A 26,217-nucleotide genomic window follows, 5' to 3' on the forward strand; every position below is an offset into this window, starting at 1 on the left:
ACTATCAATAGAGAGCACAACTCAGCCTTGAGCTGTTCAGATGATAACAGGGTAGGCAATAGCGCAATAACTCAGACAAAGTACAGGACACTAACTGATAAGTGGATTTATATATACCCGATAAGGGCTAAATGACAAATGAAGTCACCATGGATTGAATGGGAGAAACATGTACCACAGTACAGCATGTGTAGCCTGGGCGAAAGCCGACCGTTGACTCCGTCAAACAGTCTGGCGGAAGCTAAGAGGAATCCGTCTACGTGGAGGGTGGGAAATGGTCTGATACTCTGCCATTTAAATTCAATGGAGTTCCGAATTCAAATTAAAACCCGTATTGTGCTTTAGTTTAGTAGCATGATTGTTACGATATAGTGTCACAAAAGCATACAAATAACAAAACAAACGTGTGAATAGTGTTACCTTAACCAATCAGTAACAGACTTCTCGGGTAATTTCTGAATCACCACTCTCAATTGTTTGCCGATTGGCTAAACAGTGAGCGAACCAAGCTAGGAGGGTTTTGCCAGACTAGACGCGAAACCAAAATCTTTTGTTTGGGTGGAGTACATAGAGATGGCGTGTGTGTGTGCGTGTCCTTACCCGGTTGCCTGATGTGTCCATTGGACAGTCGTATTTTATCAGCCAATTATCGTTTCCTCTGTCTGTAAACAACGAAGAAAATGGTTAAAACCATAAAAGCAAAACACACACCCATACATGAAGTAAAAATATTGCCATGGATGGTGTACACAGGCATTAGAGCTAGGGAAAAAAAAATCCAAACCTGAACTTTTAACACTTGGGGGAAAAAAGAAAAGCCTGAAGATTATGCTCTCAGCATAGACTTACAGAATATTTTATTCTTGCAAACAAACTCTGCCACTTAAATCAGCCACTGAGCCTAAATAATATGAACTCTCTGTACAGAGTATTCCACATTAGGCAAATGCATTTTTCCTCTTATTCATATTCTGCATAGTAATTTGGAACAGTGCATTTCAGGTTTTTCAATTCTTTGAATAAAGTTGATGACTTGAAAATTACGACGACTCATTCATGATGACTATTTAGGAAAATCAGAGAAAAATATCATTTGCACAATATTATAGAACACAGTGTAAATTGCTCTCAAGTTTTTCACCCACTTTGTTTTTTAATTTTGTTGTCAATGAGGTCTATTGTAACTCTGCTTGTCTCAATTTCTTTTCTTTTTTAACCTCATTCTGTTATTGTGACAGTGTCCAAGAATAATAAAATAATAAATAATAAAAATGCCTTTGCGTATGCGCCAGCGAGAATGGCAGCAAGTTTTGTAGCTCCTTGTTTTATGTCTGTTCTAGTCGTCTTTCGTGTTGTGTTTTATTACTTATTTTCCAGTTCTTAGATTAGCGTTTAGTTGTTGTTTTTCTGTACATTATTATTAATTCGTTTTTTTATTTTTTAACGTGGACAAGAAGTTATTTATTCCGATATGGAGAAGTCTGTGCGTTGCTATGGACGCTGCAACATTGTTTACTCGCGCAGCCAGCTGATGGATCTGCGGAAGTTTGCTGATTCTGCCGCTGTTGATGTGGATATTCCAAAAGAAGTTTTCAGCTTTCGTGGATGCAGAGCAGGGGTCGCAGTCAAGGCCAAGCGACGGGAGAAGAAATGGAGATATAAGCCCTCTGTTCCAGCAATTATTATGGGAAACGTGAATTCGCTAACCAACAAAACGGACGAGCTGACTGCCCTGGTAAGAAACCAAAAACTGTTTAGAGAAGCGAGTCTAATTTGCTTCACGGAAACATGGCTAACTAGTCTCACTCCTACTTGTAATGTTGACATACCGGGCTTCAGCGTAGTTAGACTTGACAGAGACAATGCACTTTCAGGGAAAAAGAAAGGAGGTGGACTGATTATGTACATCAATCACAAGTTTTGTCATCCCGGACATGTAACGGTGAAGGAAACACTAGCCCCGTTTATACTGCAGGCCATTGGCCCAGGAACTTAGGCCCAGGAACTGAAGCCCGGGAACTTAAGCCCAGGGCTAGAGTTCCTGGTGCGTTTATACTGCAGGCCAACTGAAAATTCTAAATGGAATGGTAGCCGTGGTAACCCATTCAAAAATGACCTGTAAGCACCAGGGCTAACTGGTGGCCCTGGCAGTTGAGGAGGACCTGTTACCTGGACAACAGTTCTTGGTTTGGCCCAGTTCTGGCCTAGCCCAGGTGGTTTAAACTGGTACAGGGGCTGGGCTTAAGTTCCTGGGCTTAAGTTCCTGGGCCAATGGCCCGCAGTATAAACTGGGCTAGTGTGTAGTAAAGATGTGGAGCTACTGGCCATCAGCGTACGTCCTTACTACACTCCAAGAGAATTTTCACACTGTATAATAATCTGCGTCTATGTCCCCCCGAGAGCGGCGCCCGAGACTGCATGTGACGTCATTCACACAACTGTTGCGAGGCTACAAACACAGCATACCGAGGCTTTCTTTGCCATCACTGGGGATTTTAACCACGTTACCCTCAACTCCACTCTCACCAACTTCCATCAGTGTGTTGACTGTGCAACAAGAAAAAATAAAACCATTGACCTCCTGTATGCAAACGTGAAGGATGCATATAGTGCCACCCCCCTTCCCCCACTGGGTTTCTCTGACCACAATTTGATCCATTTACAGCCTCTGTACATCCCAAAAGTACAAAGGCTACCAGTTACCACACACACTTTCAGAGAATGGACACCAGAAACTGAGGAGGCACTAAGAGACTGTTTCGAGACCACTGACTGAGTATACTGCAGGGCAGTGATGACCTGGATGAGGCCACAGCATGTACTACTGATTACATAAACTTCTGCATGGACACTGTTGTACCAACAAAAACGATTCGCTGCTACCCCAACAACAAACCCTGGGTAACCAGAGATGTCAAGCAACTCCTCAATAAGAAAAAGAAGCTTTTTAAGGAAGGAAACTTGACTGAACTGAGGAGTGTACAGCGAGAACTCAAAAGCAGACTGAAGGAGGCCAAGGTGGCATATGGGAAGAAGGTGGAAATTAAAATGAAGGACAATGCTAGAGAGGCATGGCAGGGGATTAAAAAAATCACTGGGTGTGGAAAGAAGAGATGTATGGCAGAGGGTGATCTATCAATGTCCAATGATTTAAACCATTTTTACAACCGGTTTGGAAACTCTGGCACAGAGGGCAGCATTTCCCTTGTCACCTCTATAGCCCCTGAATCCCCCCAGCCCACACTTGACAACCACTCTTCAGCAGGCTCCCATCTCACCCACTCACAACCCCACACTCCCGTTACTACTTCACCCAGCCTCACTAACAGGGACACATTCATCCCCACACCTCCTACTCTGCCTATGGTCACCACTCCCACCACCATCAACAATGCAGCAGTACCCCCACCAATGGACACAGCAGACTCACAAATCCCCACTACCTCTATCCCCCTCCCCTGCTCCTCACTTCTGCGTCTTGGAAACAACTTACCCACCACCCACCCCTTTTCCACTCCCCCCTTACTCCAACCCAGCACTCCCACAGCCGACAATCACCACTGATCAAGTTAGAGGGACACTGAAAAGACTTAAGTCCAAGGCGGCCGGCCCTGTTGGCATCTGTGCAAGACTGCTAAAGACATGTGCTGAGGAATTAGCTGAGCCCCTTCATCACCTTTTCAATAGGAGTCTACAAGAAAGCAAAGTTCCTATCTTGTGGAAAACATCATGCCTGGTACCTGTTCCAAAGAAAACTCACCCTAAAGAACTTAATGATTACAGACGGTTGCCCTCACCTCACACCTAATGAAAACTTTTGACGAGTGCTGCTGCGCAACTTTCTCAAACCCCAGGTACGCCACGCACTGGATCCTCTGCAATTCGCCTACCAAGAGAACGTGGGAGTGGAGGATGCCATCCTGTATCTTCTTCACAGGGTACATGCTCACTTGGATAAGGGTGGCTGTGCTGTGAGAATCATGTTTTTTGACTTCCTCCAGCGCATTCAACACCATACAACCACTGCTGCTGAGAGAGAAATTGGTGCGGATTGGAGTGCAGCCTAGCCTGGTGACCTGGATAACTGATTACCTCACAGAGCGGCCCCAGTTTGTGAGGATGGGTGACATAACATCGGAGGACAGTGATTAGCAGCACAGGAGCGCCACAAGGAACGGTTCTCTCCCCGTGCTCTTCACCCTGTATACCAATGACTTCGGCTACAATTCTGGGACATGTCACATGCAGAAGTTTTCAGATGACACTGCAATTGTGGGGTGTATAAGAGACAGTCAGGAAGAGGAGTACAGGGGATTGGTGGATGACTTTGTAGGATGGTGCCAAAACAATCAGCTGCACCTGAAACACACCAAAACAAGGGAAATGGTGATCGATTTCAGGCGCTCCACCCGCCCTTGGGTGCCTGTTTTCTATTGGGGGAGAGAATGTGGAGACTGTCTGTACTTACAAGTACTTAGGGAGTGCACCTTGACAATAAGCTGGACTGGTCCACAAATTCTGAAGCACTTTACAGGAAAGGCCAAAGCAGGCTCTATTTCCTAAGAAGGCTGAGGTCCTTCAATGTCTGCAGCCAACTTCTGCTTATGTTCTACCAGTCTGTCATGGCCAGTGTGCTCTTCTACGCTGTGACTTGCTGGGGTGGAAGCATTAGGAAGAGAGATGCTGCACGCCTTGACAGGACTGGTGAGGAAGGCGGGGTCAGTGGTGGGCATGGAGCTGCAGTCACTCACCTCAACAGCTGAGAGCAGAACACTGAGCAGACTGGACTCTATTATGGACAATCAGCATCACCCCCTTAACGTCACCTTCACTAACCAACTGAGTCTGTTCAGTCACAGACTCCGTGCTTTCACCTGCAGGACAGACAGGCTAAGGAGGTCCTTTGTCCCTTGGGCCATTCAACTGTTTAACAGTATACAGAAGGACACTAAGAAGGACATCATTATTGGGGATTGGACTGCCTGAGATGCCAGAGCTGGCCCAGATCTGGAACCTCTTCATATGTGTGTGTGTCTGTGTGTCTGTGTTTGTTTTTATGTAGCTACTTGACACCTGAATTTCCCCCTGGGGATCAATAAAGTTTCTCTACTCTACTCTACTCTACTAAATGTACAAATATAGCAATATTGACATGGTTTACCAGTGTTCTTTATGAGGTCCATGTTATGTCTATAGTTACTCTGCTTTTCTCCATTTCTTTTCCTTTTTAACCTCCTTCTGTTATTGTGTCAGTGTCTAAAATAATAAAATACATAAAAAACAATATACAAATATCACAATATTGACATGGTTTACCAGTGTTCCTTATGATGTAGTCGAGTACCACCAGCCTCTCGAACTGGAGCTGCAGCTGCCTGTTTGTGTTCTCTGGGAGCGGCTCGGCCTCGAAGCGCCGCAGCCAGAAGTCTGCATCCTTGTAGCCATCCACGAACAGCTGGAACGAGCCCACCTACCACACAATGACAAGGCGAAAATATTGTCACTCGACGAGCCCACCTACCACACAATGACAAGGCGAAAATATTGTCACTTGACGAGCCCACCTTCCACACAATGACAAGACTCAAGCATTACTTTCTGTATTATTTGTTTTACTCTATATATCTTGTTACTTTTTATTTATTCACTACCTCCAACAAGGAGGTCATGCTTTCGGTCGCGTTGGTTTGTCTGTCTATTAGCTTGTCTGTCCGTCAGCAGGATCACTCAAAAAGTTATGAACTGATTTTGATGAAACTTTGTGGAGTTGTTGGAAGTGAAACAAAATTGGTGGTGATCCGGATCCCAATCCGGATCCAGGATTTTTTTTTTCAGGATTCTTCACCATTGCGGGATAGGGCGACTTTAGACATTCTAGTTTCTCTCTCCACAAAAACAAGACAGAAAGACTTGAAGCTTCCTTGGTGGAGTGGAGGTCTGCACTCTCTGAGTGCATTTCTAGTTTCATGCGGTTTCATTTTTAGGAGGCATTTGTCTATTTAACCTCATATTACCCTCAAAAATACCATTATGCAGTTCTATGTGTTGAACTGTGAACAGCATTTACACATTCTAGTCAGCAGTCATTTGGTTCACTGAAATACCTTTGGATCACCCTCTTTTATCCATCACAGCAGATTATACTAGTCTCATTTGCACAGCTTTCACATAAATAACCACTCTGACTTCAAATTATGTTTGGGCAATACAATATACATATTGTATTCATGGGTAAAAATGTACTGCAAGTCTTCTAATGCGTTCTAATGCAAGCATTCAAATCAGCTAACACAAGTCACTTTTTGGTTTACATAAACCACGTGGCCAACTGATTTTTTGTCCTCCCGTACTCCCTCACTTACTCAGCATACTGGTCTCAACTTCAATATGATTATGTATGATGAGTTCACACAAATAACTACACTGGCTATACTGTAGCCCCTTAACACACGCTGTTCCACCACTGGAACGTTATAATAGTCACTGAAAAAAACAACAACTTTACTACCATAGTACTACACCATAACGACAGTGCACAGGGCCTTTAGTAGTATATTACGACCTGGTCATTGCCATTCAGGTAACAGTTAATTTATAACAGGGGCCATGTCTTAAGCCCTTAGTACAGAGCCTCTGTTATAACCTCATTGTCACCAGAATGGTAATGACCAAGTCTAAATCGACTCTCTGCAGGGTCATAGCAATGTTCTGATGCAGTTGAGTGTTTTCAGCAAACAGTAGGCTCCTCTGCAGTAAGAGGCTACGGGGATAATGAATGCTTTGCATTATGCATGTCGTTTTACCCAATAGATTTATTGCCGTTGTACTGCCCCAGGGCCAGTTTGGCGTCTTTTGGCGCTTCACAAGTGATTGAACATGTAGAACTGGCGAAGTACAGTTAGCCATTTGTGGAACACATTGAACATGAATGACACACTGAATGACAGTTATGCATGATAATGTGTTATGTAAATACTACTGCTATTGCGACACTTATTGCCATTGTACTGCCCCAGGGCCAGCTCTGCATCGTTGGTGCTTCACAGATGAAGAACTGGCTCAAGTACAGTTAGCCACTTGTGGGAACTGTCAGAGGTTTTACACTGACCACCTCAGCAAAACTGTTCATCGTAAGGCCAGTCATTATGTTTTCCATCCAAATTAGAACTGCCCCAATGGCATCATGTTTTAAAAAGAAATCAAAAACAGCTTTATTTTTCTGGTAATGGTTATTCTACTATCGATAATACTTTCTACAACAACATCTTTTTTCTTCTCTCTTCTCTTTCTTTTGTCATAAGCACATTAAATGACAGTTATGGATGATAATGCGTTATGTAAATAAATACTATTGCGACATTTATTGCCATTGCACTGCCCCAGGGACAGTTCTGCATCGTTGGTGCTTCAAGGCAGATGATTGAACATGTAGAACTGGCGCAAGTACAGTTAGCCACTTGTCGGAACTGTCAGATGTTTTACACTGCCCACCTCAGCAAAACAATTTATTGCCAGTTGTCACGCAGTAAGTTGCCTCTCTCTTCCTCTAGCCCGGAGACCACAAAAAAGATCACCACTAAAGTGCGGGCTGAGTTGAGTTAAAAAAGAGAAGCCCGGAGGAGCTCAAGGGAAGCCCTTCAACATGATCAGTGGGTGCATTCCAATATGCTGACTCTCTTCCTCCACTTGTTTCCCCGCTGTCAGCCTAAAGGTTATCTTCCACACACCGCGCTCTTCCGTCTTGTTGGTGCGTCTCTGAAGTAATCTAGTAGTAGGAAATGGATCGCACTCAATTTTTCTTCTTTCTTGTTGTTTTCTTTTTATTTTAACATTGCAGGGACTGACATGACAGACGTTTCGGCTGCACAGAGCCTTCTTCAGTGTCATACTGTCAGCCTAGCCACAACAATTTTTGGGGGACTATTATTCATTCACCGTCCAGTTTGCAAATGAGAAAATGACCTTACAATCGAGCTTTTGTGATATATTGAAATACAATGCGGTTGTTAGTGATGTCATCATCATGACTTATTACTTCCTGGTACGAGGCCACAAGCACAAGTGGAGGACGCAAGTCCGCATATTGGAATGCACACAGTGTAGCCGTAAAGCATGTGACGACCTCGCTGCAGATATGAATCAGCCAAACTCCATTAATTCTGCTCGGCCCTACCGTGGCTGAATGGTAGGGCACTCGTTCTTTGCTGACCTTTCCCTGTCTCTCTCTCAAAACTGTCCTGTTGCTCATAAAATCTAAAAGACCAAAAAAAAGAAAAATCTAAAAAATAAAGCAAAAAAAAATCTTCCATGCACTCCATCACGACTCCCTAACCTCAGCTGTGCGAACGGCACTCCTTGCTATGACTCAAATGCTGCTTGGGTGTTGTGGAAGGGAGTGGGTTTTCAAAGAAAAGACGTTTGTTCCTGAGGCACTCAAGAGGATGAGCCTGATTATCATCAACTTTCAAATCGCTTCGAGACTTGGTCTGACCAAGGGCACAACAATTAACATTTCCCAAACGGCATGGTTGACCCTCCTCCCTTGGTTTGCTACTGGTTGTTTGCTTCCCCGACAAAGTGGGAGGAGTCCCCAGATTTTTTTGGGGAACTCAGAAACGATGTGTGTATTGCTCTTGGCCTGACCAGAAGCAGCGCTGAAGGTGTTGCGTCACTAGGAGGGTGCGGCCTAGCTAGGTTATTACACCATTTCTGTGGGAGAGGGAAAGGATCAGCACACTGCTTGCAAAAGACTTCATTTATTAGGAGCAACGTTTCGATCAACGTTTCGATCATTCCTATGATCGAAACCTTACTCCTAATAAATTAAGTCTTTTGCAAGCAGTGTGCAGATCCTTTCTAGCTCCTACATGTGACAGTTTTTTGATGCTTTTTTGCTGGATGTGCACACTTTCTACTACACTCTATTACACCATTTCTGGACATAGAGTTTTATCCTTCTCCTGTACTTCCAGACGATCTCTGAGTCTGGCTGCACGATTTCCAGCTGCAGGCTAATATAAATAGCCGAAACCATAATTCAACAATAATTACGAGCTCGGAACTAGAAGTAGCATCACCAGACCACGAGAACAGCTGGAAGTACAGGACAAAGATACAACTCAATTATTTAATTGAGGAGGCAGTGTAAAATTAGCTCATTTCCAGAAATGCGGCATTACTTTAAAAGCCCTTATTTTTATTGGGCTATAATGTCATGGCCCAATAAAGTCCATCTGGGAAACTCCAATTCCCCTGGTCATTGTGACACAGCACTCCACAGCACATAGTGCTCACTGCACACAGTTCAATTGCGTTTATGCCTCACCCGTCCAAGGGGGCAGCCCCCCATTTGGCGCCCCAAGGGAGCAGTGTGGTGGGACTGTACCAGGCTCAGGGTACCTCAAGTCACGGAGGAGGATGGGGTAGAGCACTGGTTAAGTACTTCCCCCACCAATCTGGCGGGTCGGAAGTTGAACCGGCAACCTTTGAGACACAAGTCTGACGCCCTAATTGCTTTCCCATGACTGCCTTTAAATAGTAATCATCCTTTGTAGTGCCTCAGGACTGTCTGTTCTTTGAAAGTACTCCTCTGCATGACTTCTCACTCAACCCCACTCAACTACATGGAGATGATGACTGTATTGGCCAACACGGCGCCGGGTTGCACTTCTCAGAAGAGTTGCTGCTAACCAGTTAGCAACTTAGTTTGCTGCCAATGGGTACTGCATTGCATCCAATAAGGTACCTAAATGCAGCTAGCTACCATGCTTTCAAGAAACACACTTCTGCTTCTGCATGGTGACTTTGGTGACTTCTCAACCTCTACGTGGAGATGACTTTATTGTCAAAATTCAAATAACTACTTGACCAGACTAACGTGCTGTTAACAAAAACATTGTTTGTCCATGCATCAGTAGATTTAGTTTTGTTTTCAGTTCTTTTTCCTCTGTGTTGTAGAAACTAAATGTTGAAACCATCAGGAGTCTCCGTTCCTCCTTGGCTATCTGGCTGTATGCCCATCCAAATTTCTCTAATCTGCTTGTGTGGTCAGTAGCTGATGGCAGGTTCAGAGACACTTCTGCTTTTTACACACACAAGTCTAGAGTTTCACATCTGCAATTAACGACTCCGCTACAGTGTGGTTAGGAACTAGCCCTTTTAAAAAAACGGAAAACATTGAATAACTGTTTGGTTAATTCCAAGCGGTCATTTTCACTTTTATTTTGTTTGTTTGCATTACTTGTGTAATAAAACCAGTGGTTAAACCTCATGGCTTGGTTAGTCAGCAAACAAATCTCTCAATGCACAATGAAAAGGTTTCCATCAGATTTACCCATCAATGAAAACAAAACTGAGTGTGTGTGTGTGTGTGTGAGTGTGAGTGTGAGTGTAAAAAAAGAGAAGCCCAGAGTGGCCGTCAGCTTACCTTCGGTGGGAGGCCGATGCGATGAAAGCGCTGTCCCACTTTGGGGACTTTCTCCAGGGCCAGCCGTTTCCCCCGTGACTTTACTCGGTCTATGGCACTGTAGTTGAAGGTGTCGCTGGCCAAGTAGACAACCTTAGAGAGTGGGTGTGTGAGAGAGAGAGAGAGAGAGAGAGAGAGAGAGAGAGAGAGAGAGAGAGAGAGAGAGAGAGAGAGAGAGACATAGAGAGAGAGAGAGAGAGAGAGAGAGAGAGAGAGAGAGAGAGAGAGAGAGAGAGAGAGAGAGAGAAGGGAGAGGTGTCCATTTTAGAAGTCAGACTCAGCATTGTGGTCATGGCCGTAACTACCATTGAGGACACAGAGGTCATGTCCTGTATTTTTTTCAAAAATGTAAAATTTGTCTATGATGGAAATCAATCTATGATCAACAATGATGAATTCAGTCTATATAGGCCGACGCCACCCCCATTTATCCTCAAGACAGTGAACACAATCAATCAATGAAAACAATCTTAAGTGTTTGACTTAAGTGTTTGAAGCATTCTAAATGTACAGTATGCAGTACACAGTATTTGTCCTCGGTATTTGAAAATGTCTCGTTTACAGCCCTGATTGTGGTGATCCAACACCGTGGTTTTCAAAGTGGGGGGTGGGGACCCCAGGGGGGCAGCGAGATCTTCCTAGAGGGCCGCAGGGGGTGGGCAGAACAAAATAAATAGTTGAAATATTACTCCGTCATTAATTGTTGGATGGAAGAGCGCGACACTGCTTCTTTACGATTCACCACTTAAGGTCATAACTTTAGAGCAGATGAGTATAGTTAGTTTTCGTATAAAGGAGAAACTGACTGGCTGCCCGTTTCCTATAAACATACTGGCTAACAACATTGGCTACTTGGTTGGGTGGAAATGGAATTGCATTCCAGCCAACAAAGTTGTTAACTCGCAAAAAATATGTTTCCCAAAATCATACTGCATTTGCTAACAGGGTTATCTAATTGGTGGGTTAGCAATAGGCAATTGCATTTCCAACCAATAACGTTCACTGGCTAACAAGTATGATGTTGGGGCAAACTTTAGCCTAGTCTGTTGATTCTTATTTACGGGACCTACAACAAAATTTCTATACCAACACTACCATCTGGGGAGCCAGGCAAAAGTACAAGCAAAGAAAGACCCCTGAACTTTTGTAAAAGCTTATTAAATGAGATCATGTGGCTTTGAATCCTGAGAAAAGTCACTGGGCACATTATAAACTACAGGACTTAATCAAATCAAGAGTTTGCAACTTTATCACCTATGGATCTACCAGACTCCAAAGTGCACTGGGCGAACGAACTTGTGCTTTGAACTGATAGTTCAGACTAGGGCTGCAAAATTAATCGAAAAATAATCAAAATCGTGATAAAATAGTGAAATCGAACTCATGATTTTAATCGTGATTTAATCGTGGCAATAGTGACCTACTTTTGAGAGCGTCCTTGAAGCCAGAACATACTGACAGGCTGGTGTTTCTGGCCAGAAATCTGTCCACTTAAGTTTCATGCTATTGCCTTTACATAATTATTACAATTCATTTTATTTTGCTCATCCTGTATGTAATTCATTCTTGGTTATATTTCATCTTGTTATAATTTTCAAAAAAAATCTGCAAAAATCAATAATCGTGATTAATAATCGTGATTATGATTTTGACCAAAATAATTGTGATAATGATTTTTTCCATAATCGTGCAGCCCTAGTTCATACACATTTTAAATGCATCATTTGTAACATGTTGTAATGAACTGTCTGATGAGTCTCCTGACAAGTCCTATCTTTGCTCCACTACTTCTACATTCAGAGCAGAAGCATTACTCAAACAACAAAAAGTGCACACACAACGCTGTTTATTAGATCAAAAGAACATTGCAGACAAACAAGGTTGCCCGCCAGCTTCCTAATTCAATTTGTGTGTTGGGAGACTTTTTTTGGCATAGCAGCCCCTGCTACCCTGTGCATCTGGGGAATACCTCTGCCAGAACCGAATAAACTATATCAAAGCACCTATTTTCACTCCTCACGAAAAGCCATTTCTTTCAATTACCTTGATTTGTGATAACACACATAAACATTCAGGATTTTGTCAGCCTCAATGAAGATGCCCTTCTGCATCAGTGCACTATGTACTTGGGCAGAAGTTCAAATGCAGTCCCAACTCCAAAATATACTGTGCATAATTATATAAGGGTATTTTTTTATGTTTTTAAACATGATGACTCACCACGTTTAAAAATGGCTCCACCTTGACAACATTTTGAGGTCTGACTTTGCCCACAAAATAATTAATGATCATCACCTTGTCTTTTGCTCTAATACTAAAAAAGTTCCATATAAAGTCTCTTATGCAATGCAAGACATTATCATCTAAACAAAAGCTGCTAATGTGAACAGTGCCCAACTTTCAACTTAAAATCTAGTGGGGAGGCATAAAATGCAATTTCGTTGTGTGCAGTGAACACTTGTGTGCTGTGGAGTGCCGTGTCACAATGACAATGGGAATTGGAGTTTCCTAGGTGGGCTTTCACTTTCGGCTTTCATTATGTTCAGCTCTTGGACCAGAAAATCATTTTGAAACCATTTCAGGTTTCAGATCTACTTTCAGGTCACTCTTTGGAGTGATTGTAACCAAGACAAACTTAGCAACATCTGTGGCCACCAGAGTCTGGCAAAAATACACAATGACTGCCCTGCTCTGTTGCTGGATATTTCTTTATCTTTACCAAGGGACCAAGTCAATGTACGAGATGTTTATTGTGGCTGGGGTAAACCCTGCATTGAAATGACAGCGCTACTCAGCTCTGCCGCTGGTACGTACTTTGGTCCGAGGCACGATATTGAGAACAGAAAATCATTTTGAAACCATTTCAGGTTTCAGGTCTAGTTTCAGGTCACTCTTTGGAGTGATTGTGACCAACACAATCTGCTGGTGCTGGTGGTACGTCCTTTGGTCCGACGCACGATGTTGAGCTCCAGCTTCAAATCGATTTGGCTGGTAGAAAATACCAACTTACTAGCCACTTTAACCCATTAGTGAGTGTGTTTACATATATTAGCCATTTTGGCTGGTGATGAAAAAAGTTAATTTAGAGCCCTGATTGTGACCAACACAACCTGCTGCTGGTGGTACGTACTTTGATCCGAGGCACGATGTTGAGCGACATCTGTGGTCAGCAGAGTCTGGCAAAAAAATACACCAATGACTGCCCTGCTCCGCTCTGTTGCTGGATAGCTATTTATCTTTACCAAGAGACCTCGTCAATGAATGTATGAGATGTTTATTGTGAAAGGCTGGGCTAAACCCTGCATTGAAATGGCAGCTCAGGGGCCTATACTAAGAATATGGATCAGGAGTAGGAGGACTCCAGGCTCTTCTATTAGATAATTTACCTCTTAACTTAACCTGGTTTACTCCTGAACCAGCTTCTTAGTATACCCCTCTGCTCTGCTCTGCTGGTGGTACGTACTTTGGTCCGAGGCACGATGTTGAGCTCCAGCTTCTGGTCGACCAGGCTGGCGCCGGCCTCCGAGAGGTACCCCTGGTTGAGCACCAGGCAGTCGCGGCCGAAGCAGCAGGGGCAGCACAGCTTCTGCAGCCACTTGGTCCACTTGGGGTTCAGCTGCCCGTACGGCTCCTCGTTCTTGGGCTTGAACACGCCGATGATCTTCTGCAGAGGGGTCAACAAGTCATAAGCGAGTTAGGAAAAAAATGACACTACTGCCTCTTTTCCACTGCTGGTTTTCTGGTAGGCCAACAGCTTGACACATCGCGACTCGGCGTCCACTTTTTGCTATTCGAATGAGCTGTGTCATGCCTGTTCGAAAAGCAAAAACTGATGGCCAAGTCACACTTTGTCGAGTAGGCCTATCAGAAAACCTCCAGTGGAAAAGAAGCAATAGTGTCATATGAGAGCTCCTCGTTCTTGCACTTGAACACAACGATGATCTTCTGCAAAAGGGGTCAAATAAGGGGTCAACAAGTCAAGTGAGTTACAAAGAAACAGACACTGATGAGGGGTTTCCTTGGTCTTGGGCTTGAACATGCGGATGACCTGGAAAAAAGGTCAAACAAGGGCTCAACAAGTCAGTTAGGAGTAAAGCTAGTCTGATAACAAATCAAGACACTACTTTGATCCAATTCTGGCATATGTTCAACTTACAATGCTTGTAATTTTCCTCATTTAACGTCCTGATTGCTAATGAGAAAATTTGAATTTTTGAACTTTGAATTGCGGTTTTGCGAGATATGGAATTGTCAATTGACAATTGTCAGTTGTCAATGACGTCTTGCGACATCGTCACATGCCCACAAGCACAAGGGAGGACGGGAGTTAGGATGGAAAGAATGGAATGGAAAGAACCCACTGGTCAAATCCTGACCATTTCCCAATGTCAAGTGTATGAGCCTTGGTAGTGCGTGAAACACCTAGTGATTGGATACTCTGCAAAGTTCACCAAAGAGTTTCCAATAACTGGGCGTTTCACACACTACCAAGGCTAGAACACTTGACATTGGGAAATGGCATCTATTTTCCAGCTGGTATGGCCTCCTGCAAGGAGTCAAAGGTCAGCAAGTCAAGATCGTTACAAAGAAACAGACACTGATATGAGGTTTAATGACGGGCCACTCTGAACTCTGCTACTGTCGTTGGCATCCATTAAGCTTACAGTCTGCTCTACTCCGGGTGTGATGTTCTGCAAAGGAAAAAAGATCAAGGATTTCAGGAATCAGGTGTAGTCAGGAGGCAAGAGATCAAACCATGATCTTCTGTTGGGTCAAAACTAAGTCAAGGTGAAAATAAGGAAGTTTACCTAAACAGTTCAGATGTGGGGAAATTGATTTTGTCAAGTAAATTGCTGTTGAACTTCCTGTTTTTGCTTGGACTTTAATGTTCTCCCATGACACACCAGATTGTGAAGGACATGGAGTAGGGAGGATAAACTAACTGACATTTCAAAACTCCTAGAGTCGTGTGTAGATAGAAGTTAAGAAAATCCAGAATAGTTAGAAGCCCAGTGAGTCAGAAGTCAAGTTTAAGTTCAAGTTCAAGTTTTTTTTTCAAATGTTGTCATATGTTCAGAGTTAAGTGTTACAGGTACCCTTGCAGAGTATAAAAACACACTATGTAGTCCAATGCAAGAGCCATGTGCGAAGAACTGAAACAGTGTTCCTTATACAGACCTGGAAAGCCGATACACAACGTGCAAATACAAAAAGTAAACATTGAGTGAGCAGGGGGGCACTAGGCCAAATACAAGGAGCTGCAGAGAAATATTCTAAACGTAAACACTATAGTGCAGCATGTGGCATCATTCCACAATGTTTACAGTGTTGTCTCAATGTTTATGTTGTTGCTGCTGTTGTTGTTTTTGTGTGTATCGGTATGCTATGCTGCTATGGCGTTTCTACACAAAGGCAAAACAGAAGGACTTTTTTGTCCATGGGCAAACCTGCCTTACTGCATTGTTTCATAATTATTCACAACTAATAAAACTGTATTTGGCAATGCCATCTCTTGGCTGCTGTGGAGAAAAAGGCAACACCTAACCCTGCCACTATAATTCAGCAGGAAACTAAAAGCCAGGTATACCAATCAATGAGTGACACCCATATTCAAAGCTACGTTGATGTAGGTAAATCATGTGGCCAAACGTAAAATTCAGGCTGTTGAGCGATAGTGTTGCAAACAGACCAGCAACATGAAAGCACAAGAGATGAGCCTTCAAAATTAACACGGAGGGAGATTGGTGGTCTGAAGGTATTCTACACAGTAACTCAAACGTCCAGTTCCCACTGGTGGTGATCCATGTGTCTTTGGCCTAATTTCAGAGTTGATCCCCCTTCTTAAACGACCATTAGAGGCCTGTGAGCTGCCACATGACCCCCGCCACACTCGCTACTCAACGTTCCTGCATCCCTCGTGGAATGTAGTAGTGATGTGCAACGCAGTAATACGCGCCAAGTCTCTCTTCAAACTACCTACCCTTATCTGGATTTAAGGCTATTTGGTCACCTTTTTTTCTTCTGGTTTCAATAGTATTATGAATGGGGAGTGGACTGCACTCTAAAAGGGAGTAACTTTGCAGAGAACCAAACTGAGATTATTATTTTTATTTAAATGACCCTGGTGTCCAGTAGTTGTGGGTAGGTTATTGGTATGAGGCCCGGATCTAGTTGCTGTCTGGGCTATTCTGCTACTTTATGTCACCACATTCTTTGCAGCTCAATTATATAATTAGACTTTAAATGCATAACTCATTTTCTTCAACAGCAATGCAGTTAGGGCCTGTGGCTACTGCCTTTTTTGCAAGTATGGGGAACTAGGATAAGTGTGAACGAGGCGAGGTGTGTGCTTTTAGCTAAAAACCATAGCAGATATAACGTGTATGGATGACTTGTGCGATCTGAGCAGAAAAAAAAATGGAGCTATACTGGTCCAGTGTCCTACAATATGATAACCAAACCACCATGACCTGAGGGAGGAGGGGAAAAGACCCGACAGAGGTCCATTGTTAACCTGTTAAACTGAAGAGGGAAATTAAGTAGATAGGGGGAGTAACAGCATGCATGCAACATGCATGTTTTGTACGGAGTGGAAACTAAGAATAAAAGTTAACAGAGCGAGGTCTATTAGACCTACAAAGAAATCAGAACATTTTAGTTCAGACCAGTGAAATGAAATTCGAGGTGTGATGTTTATGCTGAACACTCCTCAGCAATGACACAGCTATAATGACCCTTGCTGTCTTTTTACAACTGCAACCAGGCGATGTCATTTAATAGGTGTGGGTTGCTGTTGTAAGTTTACTGGAACATTTTAAATGGCCAAGATGTTAGAGATGGCATGACTAGCGCAAAACTATGCTCGTGTGACTTGGGTTAGCGCCACACACTTCCTCATCACTAACCAGGTAGCATCATTAGCTTAGCTTGGAGCTAGAACACTCAAGATAAGTTTGACCCAAAGCTCTAACAAAGCATGACATCATGTCATACGCACCAGACATAAATTAACAAATGGGTAACACGATGAGGTTGTGTTTAAAATCAATAGAAGTGTTTATTTAGCGAAAACGCCTTACCCCATGAGAGTCCTTTACGAAGTAACTACCACTGGATCCTTGGTAGATTCTCTCTGGATAAATTCCCTCATCGATTGCTCGCTCGGCTTTGCGAATTATCTCCCTGAACTCCGGATCTTCTGGAAATTCATTTCGGTGTGGATCCCGCGGGGATGCTCCTCGGTCCCGGTCCAACAGTGGCTGACGTTCACGACTCCTTCCAGGACTCCCAGCCGGAATGCGTACGACAGAACCCGGTGTTCCTCCAAATCCGCCTCGGGGACTGGTAGGCTCCGTGGGGCAGTAGCTGAAATCAGTCGAGTCCCGCAGAGGGGACACCAGCGGGCTCGTTTCATCCATTCCGGGACTGGGAAAGATAACGGAAAGGTAGGCAGAAAGGGGAAAGGGGAAAGCAGAACAGGGATTTCTTTAGAGACACAATGATGTTGCTTTATGTGTGTAGTCAGAGCAGATCTTCAACAAACAAGTCACCTGACAGTCAGCTTCCGGAAATTTGTAGTGATTGCCCGCTGATTAAACCAATCAGCATTGTTCGCTGAATGAATTCTGGATTCGACTGGCTGGTTCTCGCAACGCCTACCGCGTACACGTGATACCGCACAACATACACACAGTGGTGATGTGGAAAGGGACTGTGTGGGCAATATTTACAATCTCTGTTGTCTGCCCTGCTCCAAGTTGTCCAGAGTCTAGGATATTTTTTTACACGTGTGTAATATGATGTTTGGTGAAAGCAAACATGCATTACAGAAAGTTATTTTCCTGGTCTAGTGTTGGCACAAACCGTTGCAGGGTTATGGGAAGATAGGCTACTTACAAAACAAACTAAACGGACACGTATTCGAAATACAGTGCCACTTAATTTTGAAAGTTAAATAATTAACCCACACCACAGAACAGTAGGCCTACAATGTCATTTTGTTTCTGTAGCTAGCCTAGGCCTACAACGAACGCAGAGCGCAGAATGCGCACCCCTGGGGCTTTGGAGTGACAGCGCGGCTACAACCATCCTAGTGGCGGGTCGGTTTTAGGGAAGTTGATTGGTTGTGTGCATGTGTTGTAGCAACAGCTGTGGTTTCCACAGACGTGCTGTCATCATGACCCTCACAAGGGGAGTCACTTGAATGGATAGTCACAGAGTTTAACGTTGTTAACATCACGCCAGGGTGAGTGCAGGCAGGGACATCAAAACATCTCTGTTTGAGGAAGAAGTATGGACATGACTCCACATAAACGGCCTTGGGATGATGACTTGTCTCCGCAGCCGCACATAACACCGACCGGATACCCTTCACCTGTGTCTGATCTCTCAGCTCTGTTTTACAGTCTCCACTGCAGAGATAAGTGAGTTTGCATAGGCAGAATTTGTTTTTCTATTTGGGGGAAATGTTCTCTATTTGGGGAAATGTGTTTCAAGATATTTCTATTATAGCCTATAGTTTGTTAGTAATAGTATTTAGTTAAGTAATTCGCAACCTTTTTTAGTAAGGCATATGGGTCTATATATTTTATTATTATTATTGTGTATGATATGGGTGCCAATAGAGTATATAGGCCCTTTGGCATTGCTTGGTAATACCTCTGTAAATACATGGAACATAAAACAAAGAAATAAAAAGCCAACAGTGCATGCATGCAGACATATCAGCTGTCGTTGTTGTTAAGATTGAGATGTGAAGTGCTTTTGATTGTACCAGTGTGGAGTCACCACTTAAAGGGGTATGCCACTATTTTGGGGCTTAATACAGTTAAAATCGTTGGCTGGGGTTTATAAAGGTGGTAAAGTGTCTTCATTTTCATGTTAAGCGTTGTCTTGCTTTAAGACAAGTTAAAAGAGGGAATATGTCGCTAAGCTAGTGAAAGTCAATGGATCCGTGTAGCATGCGACATGCTCCCCCTTTTAACTTGTCTTAAAGCAAGACAACGGCTTACATGAAAAATAACACACTTTACCACCTTTATAAACCCTGGCCAACGATTTTAACTGTATTAAGCCCCAAAATAGTGGCATACTCCTTTAAGACTAGTGTGTGTGTGTGTGTGTGTGTGTGTGTGTGTGTGTGTGTGTGTGAGAGAGAGAAAGAGAGAGACAGAGAAGAGAGAGAATGAGAGAGAGAGAATGTGTGTGTGTGTGTGTGTGTGTGTGTGTGTGTGTGTGTGTGTGTGTGTGTGTGTGTGTGTGTGTGTGTGTGTGTGTGTGTGTGTGCACGTGCATGTGTGTTGCTGGCATATATGACAATACCAGCTGTGTGTCAGTCATGGGCCTTCAATGAGTACTAAGCGTCTAGGAGTCTGTTGTAGCCTCTTTGTGCAGATGCACCCGCCGGCGGGCCCATGCACTCATTGCTACAAGAGCCTGTCGCTACACTATTAGACACATAATTATGTTATGTGTCTAATAGTGTAGCGACAGGCTCTTGTCACGTGATGTGGTCACCTGTCTTGAGATTATTAAGGACTCACCTGTTTGCTTAACTTTTTAATTAGCCCTGAAGAAGGTCGGTACGCGACCGAAACGCGTCGGCTTTATGGTGTCCATGTATTAAATAAAGGACTTTTAATATTGACTTCAGAGTGCCTCGGACCCTCTCTCTCTACAAGTTTGCAACTTTGGAAACCGATGAGCACCTGAATATTTTCACACTACCCCACAGATGCACTCATCCATTCTCTTCTCTTACATCATAACATCATTGAAACAACCTTACTGACTGCCTTAACTGATGGATTAAGACTTTGTCATTACAATTTTAGTGACAATTAGGTTATAACAGAGGTTCTGCTCCAAGGGGCTGAACAAAGTTGAGGGTGTGCGCAAATTTAGCAGATAACCTGAGACCTTTTTTTAATTTTGCGGTAAACTGAGACGATACACTTATCTCCTGTGTGACTTACAGTTGCCTGTGCACAGGACAATGGCTACAGTTCAGGGTAAGATGCCTTGTTCAAAGGCATTTCAGACATGAGGCCACGACTGCTCTAAGGCCTTCACCGTATTTGTGGCATTTTGGAGTGCGCGCACAATCCAGATAAAACAGGTGCCGGTCTTAAACACGATGAAACAAAAAAGGAAGAAGGTCCGCACACTGTTGCTGCTCACAGGTTATTTAACATAACGTTTCGACCAGTCTGGTCTTCGTCAGGTGTAGGTCGAAACGTTGTGTTAGTAAACAAACTGGGAGCAGCAACAGTGTGCGGACACGACGGATCTTCTTCCTTTTTTTGTTTTCCTTCACCGTATTTGTCTTCTCCAGGAGTATACCATGGAGCCATCTTCAGCAGACGCCAGAGATGCACCCATCCCCTACAGCAGGTGCCCCCCACCTCCTCCACAACAGAGCCCGTCAGCTAGGCACGCCAACAGGTTTGGGCATGTCTAAGGATTAAATACCCACTCCACTCCACACGTGACACTACACAGCAACCAGCTCAATACAACATGGGAACCTATCTATGCATGATAAAATGCAATAAGAAAAACACATTTTCAGCTTTTAATGTTGAATCATTCAGTAACATAATAATTCTAGGATTACATTGCGTTTGTTCTGTATTTTAATTTTAATTCATCTTTTACATAACATTTTACATAGCCTACTGTTTTGCCTGGGATGTCTCAGAGTAACAAAAGCAAATTCTGTGTAGAAAGTCTTTCAGATGGATGTTGTTTGTAAGACTGAGACAGTAGGCCTATAGGCCAGAGGTGGGGAACCTATGCCTCGAGCCCCCGACATATTTCATGTGAAGCTGCATAACATTCAAATTGACATATTTTGTATAGGAATCTTAGAAATTACATTTGCAATGCAATTAAGTTATATTCAGGGGACCTAGAGAAGGTGGGGTCAGTTTTAAAGGTGGCTGCTTTCAAGGCCTAAAGTGCAGGGGGGAATCCTGGTTTGTGTTCATAGTATGGCACTCTGAGGAATTTTTAGGTCCTTGGGAGAAATTTGAAGTGGCCCCTCGAATGAAAAAGGTTCCCCACCCCTGGTATAGGCCGTGTCTAGGCCGTGTCTTGTGTCAGTGCATGTTCACATCAGCAAAACAGATTACATCACTGTTATTGAGCGCTGTGAAAATCTCTCTTCTCGGTCATACAAGTGAGACTTGCAACAGAGTTTGCACAACATACTGTATACTGTAGGGCCTATATAACAGGAAGACGAATGCCCCAACCTGAACTAGTAAACTGTCTTGGCATGCATCATGAAACCACTTTCAGTTTTACAGTGGTGAGTCCAATGAAGGGTGTACCATCAGTGATGTTGTGCATTTATGCGAAGTACAAAAAATTAGATTGTATATCTGCTCATTGAAAGTGTGCAGGTGGACATTGGCTCTATCCATTGTTAATGTTCTTGTAGCCAAGACTTATTTTTGCACCTGAGATGAAATGTTGCTTAGAAAGGTACTGTGAACACAAAGCACATTTTATTCTTTGACATACGAACCTTCAAAATGTGTTAATATTTGAGTTGCAATCCCGGTCTCTAAAAGTCTCTTTTACTTGCAGTGAAGAATTCCACAGCAATGGCAGGTACCAGAGAGAGGTAAGAGCAAAGCCATGCAGAGAAAACATCAGAGAGGATTTTAAATTCATAACAAAATCTTACAGTATAGGTATATGCTACTTTGTTTCTGATAGGTTATCACATGAATATTCAGACAAAAAACTGGTAAGTACTGAATATTTTGCTGCTTTAATAGGCTACTAATAATAGTTTGGAACTTAACTTACCGGTAGGCTTGTTACTGAATGTTTTAATACATTCACCAGACTGTGCCTTACTAATTGTGGTATTTTATAGCTGTATTTGGGTGGATGATTTAAAACACATGTCACTATTCATTTTTCATTTTTCAATTTTAGTCTTTATTTGGACAGGGCAGTCAAAGATGGGAGACAAGAATTTGGTGGGGGAGAGAGATGGGGTAGGATTGGGATATGACTCAGGCCGGATTAGAACCGTCCTATACCATGGGCATACAAAGCCCAGATGTGGGGTGGAGGTCATTATTAATTTCAATGTATATTCATTATCTGCCATTTATGCGATCCAAATAGAGGTGTGTGCGTGTGAAGTTGACCTCAAGGTTCCCAGAGACAGGGGATGATGAAGCCTGTATGACAGCCAAAGAGCAGTTCCATACATCACCACTAGAGGACAGCCTCACTCAAGGAAATGAAGAGACAGCACAGGATGACAAGGTAAGATTCGCCACAATGTCTTCCAATTCGGACAGCTGAAACTGAAAGAGGATGGACCAAGTCTGTGTGTGTATCCAGAGACTGTGTTTACTGCTTACTTTGTTTTCCTTTAGTGCATACAGGGAAATGACAATAACATGTCTTGCAGTGAACACTCCCCTTTTCTTCGGTCTGGCCATGGATTTCATAGTTTTGCGTGACGTGTCGGATCCACGTTTGCTTTAGCCCATGAAAGTGGTTTAAAAAGTTGACTTTCATACAGTCCTTGATATTCCGGCTATGTTCATCCAATAGGCATTGCTGTGCCTGTGCAGAATGAGATCCAAAAACTACCCAGAACTGTTGCAGATTCCAGACTCGTTGGCAGAATATCAACTAATTGGAGACTTCAGCAAGGTGGGCCAGACCACAGCTGCATTCTTTAGGGTCCAATGACCAATATTAATATTATTAATTATTAATTACTGTGATGGATATTTTCTGTTGAGCTTATTTGTATTGGTTATTTGTTATTAACTTAATGTTATTAAGTTAAAAAAAAACTAAAATTGCTGACAATAACTGAGTAAATAATAATTTTCTCTTAGGAGCATGTCCTTCCAATCGACCGAGTGGATCAAGATCTTCCTTGCATCTCAGCAAATACAGTAATTGATAGATAATAGATAATAAATAAATTTAATCCATTAATTGCAGTGCATGGTTTACACATTCTTACTGTACATGTTTTCTGTCCAACAGGTAGCTGCTTTATTGAAAGGAGATTTCATGTCGACAGTGGAAGACTTTGTTATTATCGACTGCCGATACCCTTATGAATATTCAGGAGGTCATATTGAGGTAAAATATTAATTTAATAAATAAGTATGTACCCAGAAACAAAAGGCACAGAGATAGCCATTTTAAAGCCATTTATTTTCTGGTGTAAATTATTACTGTAACTGTTACATTAGCAAATTGTCTCAAAATGTTTTTCCTGAATTGTATTTATAAAGGCTCGGTGCCAGTATCAATCTCAATCAGAACAAGAAATGCCCTTTCAAAAGAGCACAATAACCTCACACATTATTTTGTTATTACTTCATCTATCTTCAAGCATGTCACAGTTCTATCTAATCATAACATCGGTTGCTCCTCTCCACTAGGGGGCGGTGAACCTCCACACGGAGGCCCAGCTCCAGCAGGCCTTTCTCCACGGTCTGACCCAGCCGACCTCACCCTCACCCGGGCTACAGTCTCAGCCATCGGGCACTCTCCTGGCACATCATCCTCGTTCTTCTCCACAATCTGGTAGTACACACGCCTGCAGATCTTCAGATACACCACCACCACCAGCACCACCACCAGAGCCTATGTCAACATGGTCACCGAGGAAGCTGGTGGTCTTTCACTGTGAGATGTCTACCGAGAGAGGACCAAGGCTGTGAGTGCATCATCGCCTTTATTCCTTCCGATTTCTACAATTGAAGAGTTTATTTGCAAAACGGTGTATCCACCATTTTTCACTTTTGCATTTTGTTATTGAAAATGACTGTTCAGAGGTCCTATAACACAGTGGTTCCCAACCTTTTTTTTCAGGGACCCATGTTTTTACTATTGCAAGCTTTGGTGACCCAACTGCGCGAGCGCCCGCACGAGAGGGAATCACATGACACCCTCTGTTTCCTGCGAAAACTCATTTTAGTTATTTTATTCCTCAATTCATCTTCGGTCAAATATAGAATAAATGTTTAATGTAGCACATTTTGTTGCGTCTATGCATTTATTAGTTAAATAGGCTAATGCTTTGTCATTTATTCAACATGGGCTATTGGTATTTAAAATGAAACCCCTTAAAATCAAGAAGGCTTCGCGACCCCCTGTGGATCTTTGGCGACCCATAGGTTGGGTCCCGACCCATAGGTTGGGAACCACTGCTATAACATACAGTAGGCCTAGCTATGTGTGAATTCTTGCCATTCAAATATTTTGAGAACATACTTTTTCAACCTATGTAAAATGCATTTTGCAATGCAATGCAATGGAATGCCCAATAAAAAAAATTAGATTTCCCAACATTCTACAAAATGGAGATACACCGTTTTGCAAATAAACTCTTCAATTGCATTCATGGGTTCCTGTGGGGGTTTCTGTAATAATTTCAGCTTTAATACACATATTATTTTACACCATCCCTTGTGTATGCCTCACTTAAAAATATGTGTGATATGTGCATGCATGTACGTCATGCACATGTACATCGTGCATACAACTCTACTGAAGTGTGCGTAAGCACACACAATGAAGTTAACATACCACCCTGTCTGTGCTTTTATAATAAAAAAAACAAAAATCTATGAAGCATGCTGTGATTATGTGTAAAAAAAAAATGGTGACCATGACATGACATGTCTGTTTTTTTCTGCCTTATATGCAAATCCTTAGATGCAAGCACCTGAGAAGTCTGGACCGTAACTTGCACTCTAGTCTATATCCCTGCCTGTATCACCCTGAGGTCTACCTCTTACATGGAGGATACAAACGCTTCTTCTCATGTTTTCCGGTAAGCAAGTGTGACAAATGTGACGTTGGTCACCTCCTTTGTCTGTCATTAGAGCAATTTCACACCATGGATCCTTGTCACAGCAGCCAGCAAGCAACTATAGAAAGTCCTCAGGCAAACATAGGACCTACCAACGGCTTTGGATTTTCAAGCCACTGAAAGGCCAGAGTTCTTACAGTCATTAAAGCAACATTAATTCCGCTACTTTATCGAAAGTAATGTTTCCAAAATCAAATGTAGATTGTAAATTCGCTTGAGAGCCCTGAACACCCAGCGTAAGTGTTGGGTATAGTACATTATTTGGAAATGGTGGCCATTTTCCTGGCATGTCTATAAACTCTGAGCACAGCTTTCTACAGTGTAACGACATCCAAGCTTAGGTTTGATTTTGTCTAGCCAGCCAGGGGCACTGCTAATTTCATTATTAGTAACACTAGTGCTTGCCTTGCAATGTCCAGCTTTACTGCTAATATGACACACTACAGGTCCATTCACTATAGGCCTACCAGACATAGATTTGTTTTGTGCATCACATAGACAGCAGCAGTGAGTGACACTCAATGACTGTTATTTTGTCAACACTAGGAGCTGTGTGAGCCGCGGGGCTATGTGCCAATGCACCACCTGGCTTTCAGGGAGCAACTTAAGGGATTCCGGCAGAGGAGGAGGATAGCCAGACGGCAGCGGCTGCTCTCCTTGACACACCACCACCAAAGGACCTGCGACAGCTAATACAATTATGACTGATTAGTATTTTATATAGGCCTATCTGTTTATGCTGGTGACAAAACTCTGTATTTTTTTTTACACTAGGCCTTCTGTGAAATGGCCTGGATTAATGAGAATCTTCTCACAGGCATTTCCTGAACAGTTATGAAAAAAAAAAGAAAAATAAAGGATGGAATTTGTGAGTAAAAAATAA

The 26,217-nt window shown here is 42.9% G+C and overlaps 2 protein-coding genes across 2 annotated transcripts in view; one reads left to right on the top strand and one right to left on the bottom strand.

The window, feature by feature from the left end:
- Positions 1 to 18,039, bottom strand: part of pi4k2a (phosphatidylinositol 4-kinase type 2 alpha) — a 24,285-nt gene extending 6,246 nt beyond the window's left edge. The window contains exons 1-5 of the mRNA XM_063202493.1: positions 17,545 to 18,039; positions 13,929 to 14,129; positions 10,427 to 10,558; positions 5,317 to 5,470; positions 601 to 662 (exon numbers count right to left, since the gene is read on the bottom strand). Coding sequence (XP_063058563.1) covers positions 601 to 662; positions 5,317 to 5,470; positions 10,427 to 10,558; positions 13,929 to 14,129; positions 17,545 to 17,883 — 888 coding nt within the window. The 5' untranslated portion in view covers positions 17,884 to 18,039. The remainder of the gene's footprint in view (positions 1 to 600; positions 663 to 5,316; positions 5,471 to 10,426; positions 10,559 to 13,928; positions 14,130 to 17,544) is intronic.
- A 572-nt stretch (positions 18,040 to 18,611) lies between these two features.
- cdc25d (cell division cycle 25 homolog d) lies at positions 18,612 to 26,180 on the top strand. Its single transcript, XM_063223660.1, has 11 exons — positions 18,612 to 18,888; positions 20,799 to 20,908; positions 22,058 to 22,094; positions 22,190 to 22,220; positions 22,610 to 22,753; positions 23,048 to 23,149; positions 23,341 to 23,400; positions 23,495 to 23,593; positions 23,899 to 24,176; positions 25,178 to 25,295; positions 25,881 to 26,180. The coding sequence occupies exons 1-11, from the start codon at positions 18,758 to 18,760 to the stop codon at positions 26,025 to 26,027; spliced, it is 1,257 nt and encodes a 418-aa protein (XP_063079730.1). The 5' UTR covers positions 18,612 to 18,757; the 3' UTR covers positions 26,028 to 26,180.
- The last annotated feature ends 37 nt before the right edge of the window (positions 26,181 to 26,217 follow it).

The sequence above is a fragment of the Engraulis encrasicolus genome, chromosome 1 (genome assembly GCF_034702125.1).
Source record: "Engraulis encrasicolus isolate BLACKSEA-1 chromosome 1, IST_EnEncr_1.0, whole genome shotgun sequence".
In the NCBI taxonomy this organism is placed as follows: domain Eukaryota; kingdom Metazoa; phylum Chordata; class Actinopteri; order Clupeiformes; family Engraulidae; genus Engraulis; species Engraulis encrasicolus.